This window comes from Saccostrea echinata, unplaced genomic scaffold (genome assembly GCF_033153115.1).
Source record: "Saccostrea echinata isolate AGI-Se365-2 ecotype Australia unplaced genomic scaffold, CSIRO_AGI_Sech_v1 ptg000045l, whole genome shotgun sequence".
Classification (NCBI taxonomy): Eukaryota; Metazoa; Mollusca; class Bivalvia; order Ostreida; family Ostreidae; genus Saccostrea; species Saccostrea echinata.
Genome location: NW_026889794.1, coordinates 5,365,450 through 5,384,420, shown reverse-complemented (window position 1 = coordinate 5,384,420; position 18,971 = coordinate 5,365,450). Strand labels below are relative to the sequence as shown.

The following is an 18,971-nucleotide window of genomic DNA, read 5'->3' as shown; positions in this document are numbered from 1 at the left end:
CCTTTTCGGAACCTTTTTGAGCTTATCATTGGAAAAACCCATTCAATGGAAATCGAGGATACAAATAGAAGAGTTCCGAATTCCTGAAGTAAACACACGTGCACATGGTGGATTGAAATATGAAAGAGAAAATTTTATCGGGGAAAAAAAGAAAACAGAAATCAGATAAAAAAGGAAGCGACTCTCCCACAAAAAAGAAAAAGCAAGAGGATGAGAAATATACAGAAATTAGATTCAAATTTGAGCTCAGGGATCCAAATCTGACATTTTTAGGTATGTACCATGGCATGTGTACACAAGAAGACAGATTTTGTAATATTTCACGAAGCATTACTTAAAAGTAAATGGACAGGAATTAAAAGAAAGTAACCCCGGGTTTATTAATCACAAATTGTAGATTGCTATGATTCAATAATAAAAACTAATATATAATGTTATCATACTGTTTATACATGAATTATGTGTTAATTAACAACTTATATATTTAGTCAAATTATTTATGCAATGTTATACTACTTGTTTTGCAGTTTTCAATTGACTTTATATTGTATAAATGTTTATCATATGTGCAATATGGGCGCTTCTATGCAAATGAGTTAAATTAAAACACAAAAGAGGTATTAAGGAGGAACAAGACCTTGGGCTGAAAAAAATCTAGTCAATGAATTTTTTTCATATTTTGTATATTTTTAATTTAGTATGTCCTACATATCTTAAAGCAATTCTGTCATCACTTTTTTTGACTTGTTTAAGAGATATCGCCATACAAATATCGCTCCATACAGTGTCTGTATAAAGTTTTGGTTCTTCGTGTTTACGGGTCCATTATTGAGTCTATAATGGGAATTTTTAAACACAAGCAAAAAATATGTATAAGGACATGCAGCTCTTCAAATATTTAGAATATAAATAGTGCTTAGAATTCTTACGGCATTTTTTCATATTTCACAATGTATATATATATGGACTGGATAAATTACGCACTTTTCAAGACAGCTTCAACGACTAAAAATGCACTTGGGAAAAAAATCTGTCAATAAATATTTTAAAATTTACGATTGAACTGAGGTCCTTCTTCGTAGTAATTAAATGTCGCAATATCGTAAGGTGAAGCTTACCTCATTATCAAGGAAGACATAGATGAACAAGACATAAGCGTGGTAAAAACGCTTCATGTTAACATTTTCCTAGTACGGGAAAACAACTGTGACAACACACGAAAACTTACACAAGTGAAATGGAATATTAAGTCAGATAATCTCTGCTACCAAACACGTAAAAATTATTATTGTAATTCCTACTTCAAAAAATTTATCACGATGCATTAACTGTAATCTGTTTTATTGTTTTAAAACCGACCAGGTAATCAACGTGTACTTGATCTCACTGCACTGAGAGATCATATATGACGTCACGGACATGTTAGACTGCAGCGTAAAGAAACAGAGGGGTGGATCAATCGATTTCACAATTTTTAAATATTTACATGATCGTTTAAAATTCTTAAATATTTTACATAAAATGTCTAAGCTCAACAAGTTGAACAAAAATTATACAAATACAGGTGATTATAACAATGTTTAACACCAATATTAACAGTGACTATGACGTAGTCAATTGAGTCATGTGACATGTGTCCTGTCTCCCCTTAAATTCTTATTATACAGAAAAAAATTAATTACTTACATCATAATAATTACATTAGGGTCTTAGTACCCATTACATGTTATAGCCAGTACACATTATGAAGTCAGTGTTCTTTGCTACATGAAGAATTTAAAGAACATCTACAAAACATATTTGGAGCAAGGGCAATGTATCCTATTAATTTTGCAGAAAGAATTAAGGTATATAATAAAAAGTAAAGTACATTGCATTCTAAAGATTAGAATAGAAAGATAGGGTATTGCTGCACAAATGTTAACAGTACATTGTAAAGTTACATGTACTACATGTAGAGTTTTGAGTTAATTGAAATAAAGTAAAATGCAAAGCCCAGCATCATGGTTTTTTAAAATTCTGATTGAGATTTTTTGAAGCATTATTTCATCAATCTTTAGAATATTCTTCTTCTTATTACATGTACGGTACTACCATGTTTCTGTAAAATTAAATAACTGAAAGTTATGCTCTTGAAATGAAACTGTTTTGTTGATGTTCTTTAGCGTCTTGTAGTAATTAAAGGGCAATGCTTATAAAATAAGAATAATATAATAAGAATAATACAGCATCCATGATACAATTTTAATTTAATTTAAATATTAGCTTTGGACAAGTTTGTCAAGCAGGCAGAGGAGTATGGATCAGAGAGCAATGAGTACGACATTGTGACTGGATACTGTAGGTCCTCTCCGGAGTGTACCGAGATACTACAGCTGTTAGAGGGAGGCAAGAGAAAGGAGAAAGAGGTCTGTCCAAGATCACCAAATTCAGAGAATGATATAACATATTTGTATAAATCATGTCCTTTAAATTACAGTATTTAAAAGTTAATGATCAAAAGAGTCAATGCATTTAACATGTAAACATAAAATGTAAAATTATATACCTACTGAGTACATTCAAAGATTCTGATTTATTGTAATTTATTGTAATAAGTGGTGCTTTCTACATTCTAACTGTAATTTAACTGTTTTTTTTTTAGCTGCATAGCATCTTTGGTGTATTAGAAGCCATACTGCTCCGCCTTTTAGATGACCTAAGGTTAACCAAACATGCTCCTGTTGGTAAAGTCATTCTACAGAAGATCTTGTCTGTGGGTATGCCATCAGTATACTTTATGTTGGGACCTCAGGTGAAGGCATCAGCTGTGAAGACAACACTGAGGATGCTAGGGGCACTGGTGATGCTGGGAGAAAATGGGGCTAAGGCTCTACTCTCACAGCTAGACACCTCCCACAAACATATCCAGTCTTTGTTTAACAGGAGGGACCTGAAGGTTAGATATCATTGGTACGAATAGAATAAAATTATGTTTTGGCAAAATTTTATAGATGGGAACTCTTTATCAATTTCTCTATGAAAGTTATAAAGTAATGATAATAAAAAAATTAGAAAGTGATGCACATACAATGTTTAAGTTTTTTAAAATGTTACAGATATTTTTTAAATTTATTATTTTTTTTATTATTGCATTTCATCTAGACTTAGTAGAATTTTTATGAAAATGTTACGATTTTATTTTATTTAATTAAATGATATTTTTGCATGTCATTGAAAATGTACTGCAAAAATTTTAAATATATTAGTGCAGATCACAAGAGTATCACTTAATAAATAGAACTGTTGTTTTAATATTTTCATGACTTTGACATATTTATTATATAATAGGATCCACAGGATGTAAGGACTTGCCTTATTCACTTTATCATGTCATTTCTTTTGGTGGGAAGTAACTCTGTCATACAGCAGCTTATAAACATCAAAGGTCAGTATTCTCAAATCTCTGGGTCATTCACAACTCTGGCGCTGTGAAATCACTAATTTTCATGGACTCAGGAGGTTTAATTTTTGTTGGTTTTGTGGTATGAATATATACCCATGAATTACATGTCCTTCATGAAGAGTAAAATTTCATAAGTATGACAACATGACAAGTCTTCAACCACAAAATCAAACCTCTTCAGACCAGCATTTTTTCCTCAAACAACAAAAATCTGACCCAACAAAAATATGTGATTTTACAATAACTCAATTCAATGGGCCTCCACCCTCTACACCTAAAATCCTTGGGTCATACACACAACTTGTAACCCTTAGGGCTAATTCCTGGGTCAGCATGACTTTTGTAAAATGACTAGTATTAATTATTCATCATCAAACATTGTCTTATTAATAAGTAGATTTAACTGTTTTTAAAGTAGCAGAAAATATGTAGTGCCTCATATTGGTATAATAAAATCTGCATATGTATTTGTTGAAGAGTAACTTTGATTTTTTTTCATCAATACTGTTAGTCTTACAATGTTTCTGATCATTTATGTTTTTGTGTTCATTTTCAGGATTTCTGAACTCCTTGTTTAATGGTTTAACAAAAGACAAAGCTGCAAACATTAAACTGATCTTAAATACACTATTGGAAAAGGTAAATAAGAATTCAGGCTTACATGTATGTAAAAAAAAAAAATTATGTCAATAATAAACACTGTGGTAAAAGACAACAAAAAACATAGATTTTAATTTGTTTTTTACCGTAACAGGTTATTGAGAATGAAACCATTACAAAAACTCAGAAGTTGCGACTGTTTAATGACTACTCCCTGAGTCAGATCAGTCTGCTGTATAAGTGGACGGGGCACCCGGAACAAGGGGAGGGAACCAACACAGATGATATAGAGGAGGTACACAAAACCTAAATATTACACAAAATCCATGTTTTAGGTAGTTAGTATCAAAATTTATTTAAGGTTAATGTGATGAAACAATCTGCACAAATAGTTAACACAATGCTATTTATAGTATATGCTAAAATAATTTTTCAGATTGAAACACATTCCAGTGAAGATAAAGAGATGGTGATAAAAATGGCACATAAACTACTAATGGAGATTTGTTGTTCTCACAAAAATGGCATAAACTTTTATGACAAAACATTAGGGACAGGTGGAAAGTATGTATAATGTTCATATGTATTTAGATGTGTTTACTGTATACCTGTCATCATACATGCATATACATTATCAATGTTGATTACAATAACTTCGTAATAGTCAGATCAAATGACTCCTTAGCTTTACCAATGAGTGTGGGGGATGCATTGATTTCTATACTTTAAACATGTACATATGTATGTAAATTTCCCTGCTTGCACCTAGTATATTGAAATATTTTGATCATCTGGGATTCGCATGTATGTATATATAAATATGAAGGACTTCTTTTAAATTATTGGGGAAAATTCCATGTATAAATATACCATATATATCTTTTCTTTTTTTTGTAACAATTCCTTGTTTGCTGTTGATCGATATTTTCATTTAAAAATTTTTGATAGTTTATTTAGTCAGTGACCTTGCTGACTACATGTATAAGGAAGAGAATGTTCTTTTATTCAGTATTTTTTTTTTTATAGAAACCAGAATCAGTTATTGACCAATTTCCTGACATCTGTATCTAAGACTGTTGATGGAAAGGAAGTACAGGATCTAATTTGCCAGATTCTTAAAACATGCCCAGATCAGATTCAGCATTATCTCCCTTGTTTGATCAAGAACATACCACCAAGACCCACCAGTAGATGGTGCTCTACCATGAACTTTCTGTGTGAGGTCAGCATAGAAAATGTAGTAAAATATCATGAAATATCTAAAAATACATGTACCGTAGACATACTTTATTCCACATGGGATTAATTAACACTATATATGTACATGGTTACAAATTTTAAGCAGAAATTTGTCCCAGCATGCTTAAGGTGCATTAAGTCATAAAAAGACAGTCCAACTAACCCACTGATTGAACACAGATTGTGTTTCTGCAGAAATATGACCCCATAGAAATAAGTATGTTTACAGTATTTCATTTCTTGATAAGTAAAAAAAAAATATGCTTCTTTTAATGCTCTCAATTTTGAAATTGAAGTCACAGTCTGATTGGAAGATTTAGAATGCACAATTGACTGTAGAAGATGAAATATTGTAGATCTACACACATCAGCCAGACAGTCCAGTTGTTCTGAAGTCTAGTCAGCATCACTCACCTGTAAAATTCGTGGAGATGGTTATGGTTCACTTGATACCCATACCTGCGATTCTGACACCTGTTCTACAGTCTCTTAAGGTTGATTGATTTGGATTTCACTGAGTAATATGGGATAAATGTGAAGTTAGTTTATGTTTGTCAATGAAGAGAAGGCCTACTGATCACAAAACAAAACAAACAAAACAGCATCATTACAACAAAAACAGAAATCAAAACATATTTGCCTAATGTAAAGTGTAATTTAGTAAAATATATTTACTTTGGGTTTCATTATTTGGTAGGAAAAACATAAATCAGTTGAATATCAAAAGTCAGATATACAACATGTAGTTTTCATGTAAACATGATTGCATATCATTTGTTTTGTTTGAGGAAATAGAATATACATACAAAATTGAATTTGTACTAAAAAGTTTGAATATGTTTGAATTCTTAGCACCCCCATTCCAGTGTTCAGTATTTTGGGATGAAGTTTCTGGGTGTTCTACTGCAGAAGTCTGTGAACTTTCTGCACTGCCTTAATGAGGAGAGTGTAAAGCCTTCATCTTCTGTTTATAACCAATCAGAGAGGCAGGAAATTGTAAAACTCTTCAAGGAAAATATTCTAAAGGTAAAAATAGTTTATTGTATCAAAAATCAGCTTGAACATATATTTACATTTAAACGCTTGGAAGAAAATCACAATAAAGTAGTAATTTCATGTAATAAAAATATTTGGTGGATTTTCACTAGATCTGTGTTCTTGTTTTATAGATTTTAAATTGATTGACCAGTATTCTGTGTAATTGTTAAGGGTATCCAAATATGTATGTAACATGCAACTTTTTGAAGAAAAACAAACAGGCAAACCAAAAATGACCAGACCAGGATTCTAACCCATGTTCCCTGAACTTGAGTCATGTGCTCTAACTGGACATGGGGGAATAAACCTGTCTGACTGTCACTTACATGTAAGGCATGCATCCAACAAAGTTAGGAAAGAAAAGCTGAAGAATCTTCTCTCCTTTATATAGATATTTCCAGATTGTAAATTGATTATGAGTTGTTGGAGGGATCTCTTGTTTCCTAAAAAGTTGTCAGAGCAGAAAATGACTCCAATGAAGGGGACAGAGGTTAACAGTGAAGATAAGACTGATGAGAAGGACTTAACAAAAGATGAGGGTAAGATGAGATATTTTTATAGAGGGTCACTTCTCCTGAGCATCAAACTTGCATTAAAAATTTTAAATGGCAGAATTTAGAAAAATATTACAAAATGTGTTTGTTACAATTGCTTTTTACCAAATATAGGTGTTCCAGAAATTCTGCAATCAGATCACATGGTTGAGATAGAGAAAGCTCTGTGTCTTCTGCAAGAGTTCTCCCCATCTGTTCTTGTGGATAATGCAGGGGACATAAGTCTGTTGTTGGAAGGTGTCAGGAAAATCTCTGAGGAATTATCTCCTCTTGAAGTCACTGGGAAGAGTGGTGATGTTGCCATGGAGATTGAAGAGAGGTCACATGACCAGCAGAGGGCACTGTTACCCCAGCTTTATTTGTTGAAGCTCCTGGCTGGTACAGATGCACGTAAGCTGCCTTGGACACAACAGGTGTGTATCATTGTTACAGAAAAAGCTCATACTGCTTCAGTACTTATTTGCCAATAGAATACTTTTAAATAATATTGCACTGTCTGATGCATAAAAGTATTTGTTGAAATTAACTCACAGTCAATGAGAGCTCTTGCCATAATATTGGAATTCTTTTGACAAATCAAAGGAATTCAAGTTTAAAATATTTTACCATATTTTCAGAGTCAAGATGGACGTTCTTTGATTTACCTGCTGTTAGATATGTTGTGCAAAATATCAGACTCTGAAATGCTGAACAAAGTGGAACTCTTATTAGTACAGGTAATTAAAAATATTGCCCTTTAATGCATCATGGTTTAACAAATATTCCTCTATTGCACCTTCTTAAATGAACTGCATGTTATATATACTGTTTTCAGCTGCTACACAGTACCGGATTGTTTGAACATAATATCAGGGAGTTAGAACTTTGGATCAAGCACTTCACCAAGTTTCCTCAGAAACAAGCCATTCAGCAGTCATTGGCTGGAACGTTTACTACCTACATTAGCAACTCCATGTCTTATGTGGACAGACTTTGTATTCACATGTCAAAGGTCATATCTTCTGAAACAGACAATGCTGCTATGGAAACTGAAAATGTTACCACTTTTGACAATGCATTGAAAGGTATGTTTTCATAGTTATTTAGTTAGTACTATATGTATCAGAAAAAAATACAGCTTACTTTTTATGCCTCCATAATCGGAGATACGGGGCTTATATAGTTTTTGGTCTGTCAATCTGTCTAGCTTCTGTCATAGCTTTGAACGGTTGGTGCCAGGCTTTCATATTTCACATGTTTATTCCTTGTGATCTTTGTGTACCAACTTTTTTGACCTCATGACTGTGATCTTGGAATATAACCTACTTTTGTAAATCTTTAACTTTCATCATAACTTCTGAACAGTTGGTGTTAGGAGCTTTCATATTTCACATGTACATATATATTACTTGGGAGAAGACCTTTCTTTTGGTACCAACTTTTTTGACCACCTGACCTTGACCTTGGAGTTGACATACTTTTGAAAAACTTTAACCTTAAATTGGCCATGAGCTGCCTTACAGGGTACCAGTGTTTCACAAAGCATCTTGTAAAAACTCTGGAATGCATGACTTATCTACAGTATACTCATATGCTACAGTGGTTAGCAGAGGAAAGGTTTACCAGTACAAAGACTTTGTACAGGAGAAATTCATAATAAAATTTTATCTCGTAGTTTAATATCCCAACATCACAGTATGAACCATTTAAACACGTTTTCTTTTAAAGATCTTGGAATTCTTTACTCACATAAACTATCATGGGTTTAAATAATAACCTCTTGAGTATAAAATTTTGCAACTGACATTGTTACACTTAATTTTATTCCCTCTTAGCTGTTTTAGAAATGGATGAAGAAGACTTTGACAACATAAATGGTGAAATGGAGGCATCCTCAGAAACTAGTTTATTAAGGTACATACAGTGTATTTTATCCCCCCACCCCCACTCCACCCTAATCTATTCAGTTTTAAGCAAAATTAGTGCAGGTTGCTACAGATCAGAAATTTGTCATTTGAATATGTTTTTTACAATTTTAGACTTCCATTTACACCACTGATGATTGTTGCCTTGGAGATCAATAAGAAAACCATGGAAACTGAAAATGAATGCCAGGATACTCCAGGTAATAAAAGGGGGATGTTCAAATGTTTATACCCCCACCTCCCAAATGCTTTTTTTATTCAGATGGAGAGCTTAATTTTATTCAAATAAATCAAAACTTCATTTTTTGATATAATGTGAATGCTGAAATACTCTACCTGTGTTGTTACAAGATAACAAGGAAATGGATTAACATTTAGATTTTTTTTCTTGTTTGGTCAGAATTGAGCCAGTATCTGTCAGGAGTTCTAATTGACATTCTTCATTCCCAAGTTGAACCTGTGACAATAACAAAACTAGTAAAGGAACTCCATGGTGATACAATAAGTGCAGATGTACTAAAATACATGGAATCTTTACTCAAACCAGGAAAGGTATAGTGCCAATGTTTAACTGTAGCCTCTGCTTTGAATTTTTTTTTAGTTTAATATCCTTTTCACTCACATTTTTTCAAGGTATGTAACTGAAAAAAATTTCATCACAAAGATATTGAGCTAGAGCAATATTTATACACCTTTCAAAATGTTGTGATCTTATATGTAAAATGTTCTTAGATGAAATTTCACATTGTTTTTGACCTGTGATCACAAATTCTTGTCAAATATTAAATCAGGTAAAGGTCATAATTGTATGTTACATGCTTCTTGTGGAGAGAAGCAGACTGGTTTACTGTGAAACCTTATTTCATTTCAGAAGAAATTAAAACAGAAGTCTGTGAGGGTGAAAATAAACATGGAGGACCTGTATTTCACGGCAAAACCTGTTTGTCTAGAGTTGATGATTATAATGTTGTGTAAAGATGCGACTGAGGAGATAAAAAAGGCAATCAGGAATGAACTGAAGTCTGTCAGTCTGATTGAATTAGATACCGTTGTCAGCCAGATTCTTCTCTATTGTGGAATTTTACTCAAAACACAAGTCAGTTTCTCCCTTTTTTGAAATCTGAAAATTTTCTTTTAGGCTAATTGGTAATATATGTAATAGAGTTAGATTTTGTTATTGTACATGATTGGTAAGTAAAGGTTGGTACATTTTCTGTTCAAGAAAAATGTTGAAGTAAAAATAATAATTTGATCAACCCAATGCAGATTCTCTACTTTAATTAATATTTTCATAATTCTATTTTCAGAATGCTGAAGACATCGATTTGCTGAATTTCTGCTGGGAGATGTTAAATATTATACTAACTACTATGATTAATGATGCTACCATGAATGAACCTGAAGTCATGGAATCTGGGGGATCACAAAATAAATTAGATGTAAATATCAAATTCATAGAATTTCCAGAAAAGTCCAGAGAAGACTACATAGAAGAAATGCTACAGAAGATTTTAATGCATCCTTCTGTATTCTCTTATTTCTTATTTCCTTCTGGGGAGATAACTCTTGGCAGATCAGCAGGTGCTTGTAAAGACATGGTGATCTGTACCACACAGGGCTTGTGCAGTATTCTGAAAGAGGTGAAATCACTCCCTCAGGGAACACTGTCTAAATGCTTGGATGGATATTTTCACAAGGGTTTGACTCTATTAACTGACAAAAAGTATGCAAGAAGTGCTACCATGACAACACATCTGAACAGTTTTCTACAATCCGCAGAGATTTTCATCAGCAAAGAACATGTCAACAAATTACTTTCAATATTACTTTCACTTTCTTTATCAGATTTGACAAACATTGGAACTAGATCTCTGACAGAAAAGGGAATGGTGCTTCTTACTCTACTTGACAAAGTTAAAAATAAAGAACAAGCTGCAATACCATTCCTGGACTTTAATAGATTCCAAACTCTGTTCACCCTTATTGACCGTTTGGATCTTGTTGACATAGAAACTGCTTGTTTGAATTTATTAACCCTTTATCCCATAGCCTCTTTAGCTATGCCAAAAGACGTGTTCATTAAATCCTTGAAATCTGATTCAGTTTTGAGAATGGAGATACTGTGTATTGTAATTTGTCAGAGTGCTGAGGCTAAGGAGTGGTTTGAGTCTTGGATCAGTAACAGAGACACAATGGATCTAAGGCCTGCACTTCTATCATTGCTGCTTCAGTACATTGATATGTACCCAAAAAGATTGTTAGAAAGTAAGTTTGTAAGTTTTGTTGAAGTGATAAATCTATATTATAATATCAGGGATGAATCTTTGTTGTAATTTTAGATATTTAAATCAGTAAAGCAAATTTAAATTTTGTAGGCAAAACATTTCTGCTTCAAATCTTAAAGATGTATGGGAAATGTTTACATCTGATGAAAGAGAAACAAAGCATCCCATTGGAGGATGGTAACCAATCAGAAGCAACAGATGGAGTAAGGAACAGCCCAGCTGAAGTAATGAAAAGGCTAACTCTGAAACTTAACAGATTGGGGGTTTTAGGTGCGTCATTACTGTAATATATATAGTCATTAATATTATACTGTTATCACAATACATATATAATATATACTGTATGTATTTTTTTTAGATGTTTTAAAATAAGGAGAGTAATCATGTTAAAATTGACAATGTAAAATCCTGCATTTTTTGGTCATATAAGTCATCAAGGTGTTCACATGTCCTTATATGTCTTATGTGAACTTTTCATTAACGGATTCTTCCCTAGAACCACCAAGTCAATTTCAGCCTTTAACTTCTCTCAAAGCATTTTTGGGTGATTTCAATTTAAAGTGATGTTCTAAAGGGAAGAAATGAAAGAAATAAGGAGAATTAGGATGATTTATTTTAAAAAAATGAAGAATCATTGAGCTTGAAATGTCAATTTTATTTATTTTTTTTTTTAAAGTCTTTTGATGTGACAATTGATCTTTTATTCACATCATGGTCAGGATTGGACCAACAAAGAGGTCATATGTTTGACTCAGAAATATAAAGGGAAACTTTAAAAAAAATCTTAAGACCTACATGCACATTTAAAATTTTGCAATATAATGAAGGCTTTCAAATTTATTCCAATCATGACCTTCGAAAGCAGGGATATGGCCACGTAAAGATATCTATTAAACTAGATGTTTCACCTGAAATTATAGGTAGAACCTTGGAAGAGAAAGTCATCACCCTCATCTCAACATTAATGACGGAGAGAACAAATCTGTGTCCTCTTCTCATCAATATTCTATCCCAGCTGTGTGGAAATCAAGAGGATACAAAGAGGCGGGGCCTGTTGTTGAGGAACTGTCAATCATGTCTTCTTCTCAGTCTGAAAAACAAACAAACCAGAGAAGAAAACTGGATAGAGTCACTGCTGAATGTTCTTACTTCCTTCAGCAAGGTGTGTATGGACCCATAATATGAACTGAAATACCTTTCTATGCTTTAATTTACCGGTATTTAAGTTTGCTATTTTTACTTTATCATTGTTTATTTTAGTTTGTCCTATTCATTTGTATTTTCAGGATGAAATAAGAGAGTTGTACACGACTATCATGATAAAAGAATGGCCAGACTTTGTCAAAACTTTACTGAGGTTGGGATGATATTTCAAAAATAGCTACATATAGTTTCTATATTACATTATACATTATATTATCTTATGATAAGAATCTCTGATATTCTACACTTTTTCCATATAATTTGTTAAAGTTTTGGTCTTTACTGTATGTTATTGTTTTCCCCATGTTTTGCTGTTAAATATTCTGATCTCTAATTATCACAGATACAGATATTCAGACAAGCCAACATTACAGCTCCTGACTACACTGACAGATATTATTTACCAAGATTCTCCTGAAGCAGACACACCTGTATCACCAGATCTACCTGTTCAACATCTACATGATATGCTTATCAGCCACTCTCAGTATCTACCAATCATGTTCAACGAGGGTCATCCAGATGTCAAAGGTAGGCTGAGCAATTATCGAATACTACAAAGACTACATGCAGTTCTTAACACTTCTCGGAAAAAAAGTAATCAGACTCTTTTATTCGTAAAACACATTTTTGTGCACTGTAGATTACCAAATTTTCACATGTTATTTTTGTGAGTTATTTGATTTTTATAAGCAAGGAAAAAAGTAGACTGTCTTGCATAATTACATAAAAATAAAATTCTCCTGAATAAAGTGATTTAAAGTGTGCGAGAAACGGGGCATTCTTTTCTGTGTTACTGGTAATATGCTTCATTTTGGTACCTCACAGAGCCCCTAGTGGATCTTATGACTCTGCTGGTGGAGAAAGACAGGAGATGTTGCCACACCCAACATATCGGGGTCCTCCTCGGGGCCTACACAGCTTCCCTGTCATCTACTGGTATGTACTAGGGGTGTACATGTATATTTATGAGGGATTATGTAACCAATGTGCTTAATACTCCAGGATTGTGATTTTGTAAATTTAAACAATAAAATCAGATTCTAAATATCATACTTGATATTTAATTAAGTGGTGTGATACTGGTACACATTTAGCTACACTGTTGCACACTAATATTTAATTCTAGCTTGCATATCATATTTAATTTTGGAAAAAAAACTCTCCCAAATTGCAACTTTTTAAAAACGTTCACTTTGTAGATCAGAAGATTCTAAGACTGCTGTGTTTGTATGAGAAAAACAAGGCAGACTTAAGGAGCTACAGGTGTGTTATTTCACAAATGGAGCTCAATAAAAAACATTAAAACAAAACTTGTAAGTCATAAGTGCTAAGTTTTTTTCTTCTCAGAGTATATATTGTAGGACTAGTATTTGTGAATTACATGTATGAAAATTGCTGTATACAATAAGACTAGTATGATTCCTACAAAATGTTTTATATTTCTTGGCAATTGATAACAGACTGAGTACAGATTGACCAATCCTTGTTTTCAGACCATATCTGTGGGGGATGAAGGCAGTTGAGGTTCACTCTGTTAAGAAATCTCTGGGTGCCTCCTTGACGAAGCAGACAACAGCAGACGAGGTCATGGAGTGTCTGGACCAGAAGATCCTACAGACGTCCATCTTAAAACTGCCTCTCAGGAGGCTGATGCAGGTAGACATCTGTAAAAACAATATGGATAACACATGTAAATCAACATTCTCATCATATTTGGCATTGAGTGCACATTAATTCATTTGAATATTTTATAAAAGAGAAGAAATTCTAAGCAATTGTAACAGGGTTTTCTTATGGTGTTAAAGAAGAACTCCTGCGTCTAAGGTTCGATCATTTTATTTTGTCATGTTGAATAAATAAATACATCAATAAAGCCCTGAAAATATCAATAACAAATTATAAGTATTTAGAAAACAAACAACCATATTACATTTATAATGATATTCATGAATTTAGGCATGAATTACTTTATAATAATCGATCATAAAAGTATTACACATTATACTGAGCATTGAAATAAATACATGGAAAAGTAAGAGTTATTTCCCTTACATCGACGTCTTGAAAACGAGAATATAAATCGAACTATTCCAAATAGAACTATTACAAATAAAATGAATAGTTCACAAATCTATTTGCAATAATATATACACAATAAATAGAAAATAATTGTAGGTATACCTGATTGTGGATCAAGGCTCAAACAATGGCCACCCGATAAAAATAACGGGTCTTGATATATATACTCCTATTAAACAATAATTATATTCTATATACACTTCTGCATAATTGATATTTTATTTACATACTCAAAGAATTTATACTTTAAGCTTCATTTAATAATGATAAAGTTGAACTCAGTATATCTTCACAAAATTACATTAAAAATCAAAGACGATGAATTATCGGAAAGTATAGAATAAGAATTAGTAAAGATAAAAGAAATAGAAGTCAACTTACAGTCTCTGTCCTGAGGTCTCGTCTCAAAATTAATATTGTATATAATGATGACCAAAAATACTCATCTCACTTTCTCAATGGTCTATAGATGTCTGACCGATACAAAGAGATCGGCGGGAAAACGTCCCTAACCAATCGCAAGCTTGGATATTAAAACTGACCAATAACATTATATACCCTTAGGATAAGTAAGAACTTCTAGAACATAAGTAAAGATTAAAACCAAATGAAGTTGTAGTATTTTATTAATTTTATTAACGGTGAGCGCAAAACTCCGTGAAAACGAAATGCTGCGCGATGCTAAAAATAAAATATATACACGTGAATATTAAGTCACTGAACTATATAATATAATATTCACTTAATAAAATAAATTAAAATATCACTCTATCACATATGCCCCCTCCATACGAAATGACGTCCTCGTCATTATACTTGGAGCATATGTACAATAGTACTAAATAAAAACATCTAATTATAAAATCAAATACATATACTTACTTGGAATCCTTGTCTAAAATTGCATTCAACATTGCCCTGCATACCATATTTACAGCATACTCTCCATCTCGCATCCATTGGGGTGGTTTTGTAGTTCTCTTGGATCTGCGAGGGGGAGGTAAAGGTGCTATGCTGACCGAGTTTTCTACACTATCAATGGTTCCCTGATTTTCTTCCTGTTCTTCATCCTGTTCTGCAAGTTCCATAGCAGATGAACCTACTTCAGCAGCTCCAGCACTAACTTCATCTATAGATGAGTCTGTATCATCTGTATTTTTACTATCTCCAGGCATGGAATCTGTTTCCTTCATTGTGGAATGAGAGGCGTCCCTCTCGGCTTCCATATCCTGTCCTCTCTTGTCATTCTGATCGTCACCAGTCCGATCAAGAGGGATACTTGTAGTTACTGGCCTAGGCACTTTCACTTTCTTGGAGGAAATTACAATTATGTCAGATTCATCATCGGAATCATGGTCCTGGTTTAACTCAAGAGTTTCTGGTTCTCTGTTGTTATCATGGACATTTCTCTTCCTCCTTGGAGCTGGAACAGGTGTTGGTTTTGGACTATTCTCCTGATCATCAGGATTAAAAGTAGCCACTGGGAGTAGTAAATTCCTATGAAGAGTGCGTTGCCTCCCTAAACCATTTTCCTTCTTTACAGTAAAGACAGGGATTTCAGGATTTGGCTGCGCAACAACAACATAAGGATCATCTTCCCATCTATTAGAGAGTTTGTGCTTTCCATCAAAAGCCAAGATCTTCACTAGAACAGTATCTCCGACTTTGATGGTACTTCCTCTAATTCTTTGGTCGTAGAACTTCTTCTGCTTTTCTTGGGCTTTCTTTGTTGCTTTTGCTGCCAACTCATGTGCTTTCTCAAGCCGCTTCTGTAGATCTGTGATATAGCTAGTCATTGGTTGTTTCTTGGTAGTGGTGTTGTTCAAACCAAATGCTATATCTACAGGTAACCGGGGTTGTCGTCCAAACATCAGGAAGTAAGGAGTATGGCCAGTGGTGTCTTGTCTTAGCGAGTTGTATGCATGCACCATTGGTCCGACATACTTCCTCCAGTTCTGTTTTTGTTCTGTTGATAACGTTCCTAACATCTGAAGTAAAGTCCGGTTGAATCTTTCTGTGAGGCCATTTCCCATGGGATGGTAGGGTGTTGTTCTTGATCTTTCTATTCCTGTGAGATTACAGAGTTCCTTAATAATATTAGATTCGAAATTTGCTCCTTGGTCTGAGTGTAGTCGTTTTGGAAGGCCATAATGAAGAACAAAGTTGTTATAAAAGGCTTCGGCAGTTGTTTTGGCAGTTTGATTTCTTGTAGGTACGGCAACGGCATATTTCGTAAAGTGGTCAGTGATTACTAAAATGTGTTGATATCCGCCTTTTGAAGTTTCTAATGTCAGATAATCCAAACAGACTAATTCCAAAGGTTCTGAAGTTTGTATGTTGACTAAAGGAGCTCTGTCAGTGGTTGGCGATTTTCTCAACAGGCATCTTTTACAACCTTTAATCCATTCCTCGATATGATACGTCATACCGGGCCAGAAAAATCTCTCTCTAATAAATGATGTTGTCTTATCTCTCCCTGGATGACCAATGTTGTTATGGGAATACTTCAAAACTTCGTTGACTAAGTCAGGTGGTATAACAAGTTGTTGTTGTATCTCTGAATCAATTGTTGTTTCTCGGTACAGCTTATTGTCAATGATCTTGAATTTGTCGAAGTTCTTTCTGAAGATTGTTGATTCTTGTGTCAGTGGTAACTCATGTTTCCTAGGAAATCTTTTCTGCTCCACAAAGTATATCCAGTCTCTTATGATAGGATCCTGATGTTGTGCTTTCTCAATATCAATATGATGAATCTGCTGGCACTGTACTGACATCAAGGGCTGAAGAGTTTCATGGTTGAAACTTAAGCTTTCTATGTAAGGTTCTTGAGGCTGAACATGGATGCTTGCTATGGTCCTTATACAGTCTTGTGAGATTGGCAGGTAATCCTTAGGTTCTACAGCAGGTAATCTTGAGAGCGCATCAGCGTCTGAGTTGTTACGTCCTGGTCTGTAGAGAATATCAAAGTCAAATGCTGCCAATGCTGCCACCCATCGATGCCCAGTCGCATCCAGTTTTGCTGTTGAAAGTACATATGTTAAAGGATTGTTGTCTGTTATAACTGTAAATTTCTTGCCAAATAGATAGTCCTGAAATTTTTCTGTAACTGCCCATTTCAGCGCCAAAAATTCCAATTTATGTGCCGGATAGTTGCGTTCTGATTTACTTAATCCTCTACTAGCATAGGCAATTACATGGTTGATTCCTTCCTGTTTTTGATAGAGAATGGCTCCTAAACCAACTGAACTGGCATCCGTATGAATTTCGAATGGTAAGTCAAAATTAGGATAAGAAAGGATGGGTGGGGATGACAAACGCTGTTTCAGCATCTGGAAAGCTTCTTCCTGCTCTTGCTCCCAATGCCACTCAGGAATCCTAGTTTTCTTCTTCATTGTTGTTTTTGACTTGGTGGTTGACGGTATAAGATTCGTAAGGGGTCTAGCTATTTTTGAAAAGTCTTTGATAAATTTTCGATAATATCCCACAAAACCTAAAAACTTCCTGACCTCCTCTGGTTTTGTGGGTGTAGGCCATTCCTTAATCTTTTGAACTTTATCATCATCAGGTTCTATTCCCTTAGTAGATACAATATGGCCCACATATTTTATTCTTTTCTTAAACAAAGAACATTTCTTTGGTGATAATTTGATCCCACAATCCTTCAGTCTTTGGAATACCGTCCTCAATCTGTCTAGATGTTCATCAAAATTATCTCCTGAAAACACAATAGCATCATCCAGGTAAATAAAACAGATGTGATGATGAAGATCCCCTAAACACTCCTCCATTAGTCGCTGGTACGTTGCTGGAGCATTAACTAATCCCATCGCCATGCGATTATGTTCAAAGAATCCCAAGGGACCGACAGTGAAAGCAGTTCTCTCCTTGTGTTCTTCTGCTATAGGGATCTGGTAATATCCTGACTTCATATCTAGGACAGAAAACCAAGTATTTCCAGCAAGCGAGTCCAATATCTCATCGATACGGGGAAGGGCATAGTTATCCTTCTTAGTCTTGCTGTTAAGATGGCGATAGTCTATGCAGATCCTCAGTTGTCCATTTTTCTTTCGTACTAGGACGACGTTTGATGAGAATGGTGAGTGAGATCTCCTAATAATTCCGGCTGCTAATTGTTGCTCTATGTTCTCTCTCACTTCATCAATCATAGATGGTGGAATGCGACGGAAACGTTGCTTAAAAGGCGTTTCATCATCAAGCTCAATTCTGTGTTCCACAAAAGGGCAGTATCCAATGTCAGTGTCTCCTTTTGAGAATAAGGAATCATAGTCATTGAGCAATTCTTCAATTTTCTCTAGCTGCAACTGAGAAAGTTCATCTCGAGGCAGGTCAATTTGCTCCAATACATCTGATGTTTCTGATGAGTTGTTCCTTGGAAAATTTTGGACATTGACTTGTTGCACTTCACACAGTAATGCATGAGGGTAGACTGTCACTTTGTTTGTAGTAACGTTGTTGATGTGCACTGGTACTGGAAAATTCCTTGCAGTATCATAGGTGATGACACTGGGCTCTATATCCAGATCAGCTGGAATACGAGAGTTGACTGTAGGTGACAGCATCCCACACACAGGATGGTAAGGTAACTCATCATGCAGGTATC

The 18,971-nt window shown here is 34.2% G+C and overlaps 1 protein-coding gene across 1 annotated transcript in view; it reads left to right on the top strand.

The window, feature by feature from the left end:
- Positions 1-70: 70 nt before the first annotated feature.
- Positions 71-18,971, top strand: part of LOC133201827 (nucleolar pre-ribosomal-associated protein 1-like) — a 33,838-nt gene continuing 14,937 nt past the window's right edge. The window contains exons 1-26 of the mRNA XM_061337631.1: positions 71-273; positions 2,266-2,408; positions 2,645-2,938; positions 3,331-3,427; positions 4,002-4,084; positions 4,200-4,340; positions 4,482-4,609; positions 5,072-5,267; positions 5,641-5,778; positions 6,137-6,310; positions 6,714-6,861; positions 6,991-7,289; positions 7,494-7,592; positions 7,691-7,940; positions 8,691-8,769; positions 8,895-8,980; positions 9,181-9,332; positions 9,652-9,876; positions 10,088-11,045; positions 11,156-11,339; positions 11,990-12,227; positions 12,352-12,422; positions 12,612-12,799; positions 13,097-13,207; positions 13,471-13,534; positions 13,765-13,927. Coding sequence (XP_061193615.1) covers positions 120-273; positions 2,266-2,408; positions 2,645-2,938; positions 3,331-3,427; positions 4,002-4,084; positions 4,200-4,340; positions 4,482-4,609; positions 5,072-5,267; positions 5,641-5,778; positions 6,137-6,310; positions 6,714-6,861; positions 6,991-7,289; positions 7,494-7,592; positions 7,691-7,940; positions 8,691-8,769; positions 8,895-8,980; positions 9,181-9,332; positions 9,652-9,876; positions 10,088-11,045; positions 11,156-11,339; positions 11,990-12,227; positions 12,352-12,422; positions 12,612-12,799; positions 13,097-13,207; positions 13,471-13,534; positions 13,765-13,927 — 4,863 coding nt within the window. The 5' untranslated portion in view covers positions 71-119. The remainder of the gene's footprint in view (positions 274-2,265; positions 2,409-2,644; positions 2,939-3,330; positions 3,428-4,001; positions 4,085-4,199; positions 4,341-4,481; positions 4,610-5,071; positions 5,268-5,640; positions 5,779-6,136; positions 6,311-6,713; positions 6,862-6,990; positions 7,290-7,493; positions 7,593-7,690; positions 7,941-8,690; positions 8,770-8,894; positions 8,981-9,180; positions 9,333-9,651; positions 9,877-10,087; positions 11,046-11,155; positions 11,340-11,989; positions 12,228-12,351; positions 12,423-12,611; positions 12,800-13,096; positions 13,208-13,470; positions 13,535-13,764; positions 13,928-18,971) is intronic.